Here is an 8,742-nt window from a genome sequence, read left to right as displayed (position 1 = left end):
ATTGACAGAGGAAACGTTTTCAGTCCCCTGATGAATATATAGGCGATAGCACGATGCGTGTATTTATGTGTTTTTGCTGATTGAAGTATCGATACAAACCATAGGATATTCTTGTATAAACAAATTTCTGATCATAGAAAGAAGAAAGTTACTACTATATACATAACTCATTTACTCATTGTACGCTTCACATTTACTAGTACGTACTAGTGTGTCGTTTGCGAGTTGAACCATCCAACGGCAAAGCCCCGGATCACCATAGCTTCAAGTTGCAGCTCATCCTATTGACCCCGATCCGGCCCTCGGTGCTCAGCCTGTCCAGCACCAGGTCGCACCGGACACGGGGCGTCACCTTGCCGGTCGTCACCGGCCCGACCTTCACCCGCACCGGCACCTCGCCGCGGAACACCAGCGGCAGCTCGCCGCCGGCCCCGTTCACGTGCCGCATGGCCTCCACCACCCCCATGCCACCCAGCCGCGCCTCGCTCATGGCGACGTGCACAACCGCGGCGTCGCCGTGCCCCTGGTAGAACGCCGGCAGCGCGCCCTCGGACAGCCGGTACCCGCCGTACCACACCGCGAGGCTGGACCCCTCCTCGTACGAGATGCCGATGGCGCGGTTCGGGTTCTCGAACCGGACCGCCGCGTCGAAGCGCGCACGCGCGGTCATGTCGTCGTCCATGCCGAAGGCCGTCACGTTGAGCGCGTGCACCGTGTAAAGGGGCATCTTCGGGTCGAGCACCAGGTAAAGAGCCCCGAGGACGGCCGCGAGGGCGACGGCGAGGGCTGCCACGGCGAGAAGGGCGACCCAGGCGAACCGGCGGCAGCTGTTGCGCCAACGATCGCGTTCCCGCCGAGGGGCCTTGTCCGTGACGAGTGATGACGGCGGCGTAGCGTGCCCTGCCTCGAGGTCACGCTCATTGTGCTCGTGGATCGTGTCGAGGGCTGCCATGCATGCCTCGTACACAGCGCGCGGTACTTCGTTCTCGATCGATGTCTAATCTAAAACGACGATGAGTCGTTCGCGCCGTGACTTCCACAGATAATTGAGGGATTTACTCAGCTGGTGATGTACGTAGTACTGTACAAGATACTATATCTATATAGAGGTATCAGCGTCGCGAACGGGCGCGCAAAGCCGAGACGGGAAGAGTTTCTACGTAGGACTATAGTTCGCAGCCGAATCCGACAGGTGATCACTTGACGCGTTTAGGTGTGTATGAGCGCAAACTTTTTTGTAAGTTGAAGTATGTACGGTAATCATACTCCATCCGGTCCTATTTACTCTGTGTTTTAGATTTATCTGAAGTCAAATTTTGCTAAGTTTGACCAAATTTAAATTAAAAAATACTAACATCTATAATACCTACTAAATATATTATGAAAATATATTCCAAGGTGGATCTAATGATATTTGTGTTGTTATGTGAATGTTAATAATTTTTTTATATAGACTTGGTCAAACTTGGATGAGTTCGATTTCAGACAAACCTGATATGCAGAGTAAAAGAGATCGAAGGGAGTACGTGTAAGATATTCTTGGATTACGGTGATCAGGCCGGTATGCTCGAATAGAATACCACATTAATTTGGAATCATACTAGGAAACAAGGCGACCCACGACTCCGCCGCCTCCCTCCCTCCGCTCTCCTCCCGCCCCCTCGTCCCCGCCAGAGGGCGTGACCAGACGAACTCCGGCACCGACAGGATGTTGTTTCAATTGTTCTTGGATGGTAGCGGCACGGGAGGCAACCGCTTCGAGGAAGCGCGGTGCTTATGTGGGGCATGGTGGCGTGGGGCGGGGGCGATGGCGTAGGCGCGCGTCGGCGGCGCAATGACTACGTCGCGGTGGGGCATGGCGTGCTCGGTGCGGCGGCACCTCCATCCGTGCTTGCCTTGGCGTCCGAGTGTGCTATGTGCATGCTCTGCAGTGTCGTCCGCTACTTGTTTGTTGAAATGTTTAAAGTTAAGGATGACAATTTCAGAGAGTGCGGATGTGTGACAGAAAAAGTAGAGGGTCAAAGCGGATGCACCCGAGCACTGACCCGGCGCGTCCGCAGACGTTTGAGGGGTGAGATTTGTAAAATGCGGTTGTAGATACTCTAACACCCACCTTCTCTGTCGCTGATAAGTGGCACACTGAATGTGCATCATTTGTTGGAACCTCGTGTCTTTTTTTCAATTTATTTATGAGAATGTTTTTGTAAGATGTATTTGGTGGAAGCGTTTCTACTCCTCCGTAGAGGAGCCGCTGGGGTTTTATTGATCGAGGGCAGGAATCACCCCTGCCGTGGTTTACAAGTCATCTACCGATCGCTTGGAGTCGGTAGGATACAGATAGGAGGTTACAAGGGAGAGGAGAAGATAAGTAGTGCAGATTACATTCAAATATATATCTCTATGTCTAACACCCTCCCTTAATCTGAACTACCTATCCTACATTGAGATTGTTCTTGAATGCTTCAAAAGGCTTGTATGATAGAGCTTTGGTGAATCCATCAGCTACTTGATCTTTGGAAGGAATAAAACGTATATCCAACTTCTTCTCTGCAACTCTTTCTCGTACAAAGTGAAAGTCTATTTCGATGTGCTTGGTTCTGGCATGAAAAACAGGATTGGCACTTAAATAAGTAGCACCCAAGTTATCACACCATAGACATGAAGCACGATGTTGCTTTACACCCAATTCCTCAAGCAAAGACTCAACCCAAATAATCTCTGCAGTAGCATTTGCCAATGATTTATACTCAGCTTCAGTACTTGACCTTGACACCGTTGCTTGTTTCCTGGCACTCCATGAAATAAGGTTAGAACCAAAGAAAACAGCAAAATCTCCTGTGGATTTTCTATCATCACTGCAGCCTGCCCAATCTGCATCAGAGAAAGCACTCACAAGTGTAGAGTTGGAACATTTGAAATATAGCCCCAAACCTACAGTATGCTTGATATACCGTACGATCCTTTTGACAGCTGTCCAATGAGCAGAAGTAGGAGCATGCAGATATTGACATACTTTGTTAACAGAAAATGAGATATCTGGTCGTGTTAAAGTTAAGTATTGCAGGGCTCCAACAGCACTCCTGTATCTAGTACTTTCCTTTTCATTGAGTGGTTCCCCTTCATAAGCTGACAATTGTTCTGATGAAGACAATGGTGTAGGTGAATGTCACATCCCTAGTTCTGGTATGACCTAGACTAGCTAGTCATTTGAGCATCATGTTAAATTCCATTTAAATTTGAAATGGGGATTTGTGAAACCCTCAGAATCATCTCTGAAAATGACCCAAATAAAAATTGTTCCAAAAAGGTCCAAGGAAATGTTCATGTTGCTCTCTGAAAATATTGGTCAGAGGTAAAATTCAAACAAATATTTTAGGAGCTCATGGATATTTAATTTTGGCCATTTGGATTAATCCGATAATTATTTTCTTTGGATATATATTGTTATATATATAAAATATGGTCCAAAAACTATGCCATTTATTAAGGAGCTCTGGAATAATATAGTTAGCTCCTGCAAAAATTGGCATAAGGTAATAAAATGATTTAGTATTTTAATTAAATCAAAACATATGTCAGAAAAATAGAAAAAGAAATAAAAGAGGGAGACTTACCTGCGGCCCAGCTCCTGTGCGGCCTGGCCGGCCCAGCTGGCCAGCCCGGCCCAGCCGCCTCCTCCTCTGTCGTCTTCTCCCCCTCGCCCAAGCAGGTGCGTGCCCGCGCCACAGCCGGCCGCGACCACGCATCCGACCACCTCCTGCTTCGTCCTCCTCGTCGCCCCGGACGCCCTGGAACGACGCCACGCGCCGCCCCGCGCCTCTCTCCCTCTCTCTCATTCCTCCCCTTCCCCTGGTCTCTCTCCCACGCGACCGCCCGAACGCGCCGTCGCCGCCGCACGCCATTGCCGCGGCCACCACCTCCCCCTCTCCCTCTCTTCGAGTCCGGTAGCTCCGCCACGTCGTCCACCACCTCTCCGTCAAGCCGTGCCTCGCCGAACGCCCCGTGGAGCCGTCGCCGTCGCCTTCTTCACCTCCGGCCGCCGTGGACCCCCATCGCCGCCCCGCCATCTCCAGTGCGTCCCCGAGCCCACTTCGACGCCCGCTGCAACCGCGGTGAGCTCCGCCACCGTTCCCCTCTCTCCGTTTAGCTGCCCGCACGCCGTAGCCCTCCTCCCCACCACGGCCGAAGCCTCTCGCCGCCGTCCATGTCGCCGTCGTCGTATCGGCCCGCCTCCGCCCAAACCGAGCACCCCATCGTGCTCCCGGTGCCACGAGGGTGCCGCCGAGCCCCTTAGGTGGCCTCCCCATGCCCCGCAGCCCGTTTCTGCTCGAAGCCGAACTCCGGCCGCCGCCTCGAGCTTCGCCCCGGCGAGCTCCGGCGTCCCCGCGGCTTCCCGTCTGCTCCCCTGGATGCGGACGAGCCCGGGCTACGCCCCGGTGCTCTCAGACGCCGTCCCCGTGGCCTGTGGCACGGACTCCGCCGCGTCCAGAGGTCGCCGGCGGCGAGCCCCGTCGCCTGAGCCCCGCCATGTGGGCCCGACCCGTCAGGTGATTAGCTTAGTGCTAATCACCGCTTAGTTAACCCCCTGACACTGACAGTGGGCCCCAGCGCCACTAATCTAAGTTAGATTAGAATTAACCCCCCTGTTAACTAACTGTGACACTGACGTGTGGACCCCACATGTCAGGTTTGACCCTGGTCAGCCGGTTGACCTGCTGACCTCGTGCTGACGTCATGCGGGCGCAATAACATATTTTCTGGAATTAAAATAATTCAGGAAATTCCAGTAAATGTTTTAAACTTCAAAAATTCATATCAATTCAACCGTAGCTCAGGTTGAAATAATTTATATATGAAAAATTATCAGAAAAATGTAATCTATCCATCTGTACTAGTTTCATGCATGACAAACCAACTTATACATGTTGTATAAGTGAAACACTATAATGGCTTATATAAAGAGCTTATTTTGGAGATGCATTTGAACCTTTGGTTCAAATGGACTTCATCCAAATATAATGCTAGCTGCATTAGCACAATCAGCATCACATCTTCATGCCATGTTCATGCATCATTGTGTTGCATATGCTTGTGTTTTGATTGTTGGCACCGTTCCTTCTTGATAGGTCCTGCTCCGGAGACGTTCCAGAGTACCTGTCTGTGAAGTAGTGCCTCCCTTGTTGATTTACCAGGCAAGCAAACCCCCTTGTTCATTCCGATACAATCCTACTCTCTCGCTCCTGCTCTCAGTTATTGCATTAGGACAACAACGATTCATCTGCTACTTTGTGCTGCGGTAGTTGAACCCATTCCTCTGCCTGACCTGTCATTGCCACAGTAAATAGTTGAAACCCACTAGCATGTGTAGGAGTTGATTGAAGCCATTGTTGTGTTCCTACCATGCTATGCCTGCTATTGCTTAGAGTTGTGTCAGGTCTGATTCATTGGGAATGAGTTGGAGTGTTATGATATGTTCTGATGCTGAGAGTGAAGTGTGTGAACACGATTTGGTAAAGATAGCGGTGATAGGCCATGTAGGAGTACATGGTGGGTTGTCTCACTGGAACCGTCCTTAAGCACTGAGTTCTATGTATGTTGTCCAATGACTCGATACTACCACACATTGGGTTCCGGTAACTCGACCCTTCTCGACTTATTAACCAACTTGGTCTCTGTCCAGGAGTCGCAACTAGTTTCTGGTGTTTGTAGGTAGTGCTATTTTTCTACCAAGTGGCACCCGGCAGGGTGGGCTTGGGACAGACTAGGCACACGTGGCCTGGTGTACCGAGTGGCACCCGGATGGTGGGCTCGGGAACCCTACACACATCGTTTGGGGCCGTGAGCGAAACCCCGGCCGGATCTCCTTGCGGATGGAACCCGAATAGGTGATAAACCTGGACTAGAGTTTTGTGTGGTTAGTCAGGTCGTGGCCGACACCCTCGCCAGGCTTCCGCTTGAAGGTTGCCGAGATACATGACGTGTACATGGCGGTAAGTGGCGAGAGCGTGTGTGAAGAAGTACACCCCTGCAGGGTTAACATGATCTATTCGAATAGCCGGGTCCGCGGTTATGGACTTCTTGGATGCTTACATGGTACATAGACAACTTGAAGTGTATACTCTAAAAAGCTCAAGACAAGTGTGAGTGCTATGGATGGCCTTCTCGTAGGGAGACGGGGATGAATCCATAGTAGTGTATTGTGTGGTGATTAGTGGACTCGTGTGCGCCATATCACCTCAAGAGTTTCTGGTAGTCGTAGAACAGGATAGCCACTGAGTCAAAGCTGGCTTGCTGCAACTAAACCCCACATTACCTTCTTGATACACATGCATGTATGATAGGATCTGATGTAAGTCTTGCTGAGTACCTTTGTACTCATGTTGCTTTATTTATGTTTTTGCAGCGGAGACTTCGGTCTTAATAGTGTTCTCGTGGACTTCGACGAGTAGTTTGTACCTCAGCTACGATCTTGATCGGATGTTGTAGATAGTCAGGCTCTTCAGCCTTTTTCATTTGTAGATGTCTGTACCCAGACATGTAATGCTTCCGCTTGTTGCTTGTATGCTCTGTATGATGGGTCTTGTGACCCCTGTTTGAAATAAAAGGCTATCATGGCTCTTTGAGCTTTATCTATGTGAGTTATTGAGTTATGCTGTGATGCCATGTTGTACAACACATACTTGCATGTTATGCGTACGTGTAACGTGTATTGCTATGTGTGGGATCTGACTATCTAGTTGTTTATCCTTAGTAGCCTCTCTTACTGGGAAATGTCTCCTAGTGTTTCCACTGAGCCATGGTAGCGTGCTACTGCTCCGGAACACTTAGGCTGGCCGGCATGTGTCCTTCTTCGTTCCTGTGTCTGTCCCTTCGAGGAAATGTCACGCGATGAATACCGGAGTCCTGTTAGCCCGCTACAACCCGGTTTACCGGAGTCCTGTTAGCCCAGTTGCTACAGCCCGGATTCACTCGCTGATGACCGACACGTTCGATGCTGGGTCATGTATGCCTGTCCCTGTAAGTTAGTGCCACTTTGGGTTCACGACTAGCCATGTCAGCCCGGGTTCTCTGTCATATGGATGCTAGCGACACTATCATATACGTGTGCCAAAAGGCGCAAACGGTCCCGGGCATGGTAAGGCGACACCCGTGGGAATACCGTGCGTGAGGCCGCAAAGTGATATGAGGTGTTACATGCTAGATCGATGTGACTTAGGATCGGGGTCCTGACAGTGAAGGCTTGCAATCCTTCATTCCCATCCGAGCCAAGAGTTCAGTGGCATATTTTTCCTGTTTCAATACTATACCACCTTGAACTTTCTTAACCTCAATACCTAGAAAGAAACTCAAATCACCAAGATCTTTTAAGGCAAATTCTGAACTTAGATCATGTAGGAGAGCATGAGTAGAATTTTGAGAAGAGCTTGCAACTATAATATCATCAACATATATGAGCACAAATATGACAGTATTTGCCTTATTGTATATAAAGAGAGATGTGTCAGCTTTTGATGCAATAAAGCCAAGGTGTTTCAACTGCATACTTAACCTGGAGTACCATGCTCTAGGTGCTTGTTTCAAACCATATAAAGCTTTGTCAAGTTTGCAAACATAATGTGGTTTTTGCTTGTTTTCATAACCTGGTGGCTGCCTCATGTAGACCTCCTCTTCCAGAACACCATGTAAAAACGCGTTCTTTACGTCTAGCTGTCTCAAGCTCCATCCCCTGGACACAGCAATAGCTAGCACAAGTCTTATGGTTGCAGCTTTTATCACAGAGCTAAATGTGTCCTCATAATCAATACCATAACGCTGCTTAAAACCTTTAGCAACAAAGCGTGCTCTATACCTGTCAATGGAGCCATCTGCCTTTTTCTTGATCCTATACACCCATTTACAATCAATGATGTTTTTACCTTTCTGATATGGTACCAAGTGCCATGTTTTGTTTTTCATCAGGGCCATATACTCCTCATCCATAGCCCTTTTCCACTTGTGATCTCCAAGTGCATCATCTAATTTTGTTGGCTCTCCTGAAATACACAGCATACCATATGTTATAGTGCCATCTGTTCTAATTTTTGGATTTTTGATACCTTTTTGTAGCCGGGTTGTGACTCTGGATGTGAGTGCTTGCTGCTGTACACGCGGGCGCACAGATTTGCTAGTCGCAGAGGATCCTGGAGAAGAGACAGGCGTTGCCGCACCAGATCCAGTGGTCACAGGTGTGGCCTGTTCTTCCACAGCCGCACCATCTGTCGCTGCAGGAGATCCCGCACCAACCGCGCCAGGTGGATCAGCTGGCTGCATGTGCCCGCTACGCCGCACAGGGATTGGCTACATGCGCGGGCCACTCGAGGAGGATCCTCCGCGTGAGGACGTGGCGGTTGCGGAACGGCTCGCGCGCGCTTGGCTCTCCAGTCTGACGGGTTCGTGATCCGAGGAGGATATTCGTGCACGATCCGAGGAAGATTGATGCGCAGGAGTGGCAGGCGCCGGCAGATCATCCTCGAACCCTGCGCCAGCTTCATCTTCTTCCTCTACATGAAATATGGCCTCATTTTGGACGAGATTTTGATCATTCTGCTCATTTTGAACTCTGTTTTCTTCAGGTACCTACACACACGGAAGACAAGGACTGGTTCCAGCAGGAATATTATCATCATGTTGATTTGTGCAATTGTTTCCCCCGTGATCAAAAGCTCGAAGTGTAGATGGAAGAAGTAGAATTTCTTGACGAAG

At 49.6% G+C, this 8,742-nt stretch overlaps 1 protein-coding gene across 1 annotated transcript; it reads right to left on the bottom strand.

The window, feature by feature from the left end:
* Nucleotides 1–253: 253 nt before the first annotated feature.
* Nucleotides 254–952, bottom strand: LOC119292555 (NDR1/HIN1-like protein 6). Its single transcript, XM_037571358.1, has one exon. The coding sequence runs from the start codon at nucleotides 950–952 to the stop codon at nucleotides 254–256; it is 699 nt and encodes a 232-aa protein (XP_037427255.1).
* Between the last annotated feature and the right edge of the window lie 7,790 nt (nucleotides 953–8,742).

Source organism: Triticum dicoccoides, chromosome 4B, assembly GCF_002162155.2.
Source record: "Triticum dicoccoides isolate Atlit2015 ecotype Zavitan chromosome 4B, WEW_v2.0, whole genome shotgun sequence".
NCBI classification, from domain to species: Eukaryota; Viridiplantae; Streptophyta; class Magnoliopsida; order Poales; family Poaceae; genus Triticum; species Triticum dicoccoides.
Note: the sequence above shows the minus strand (reverse complement) of the source record. Positions and strands in the feature narration are given on the sequence as shown.

Coding starts and splice junctions, on each gene's coding strand:
- LOC119292555 (XM_037571358.1), bottom strand. CDS start 952: ATGGCAGCCCTCGACACGATCCACGAGCACAATGAGCGTGACCTCGAG.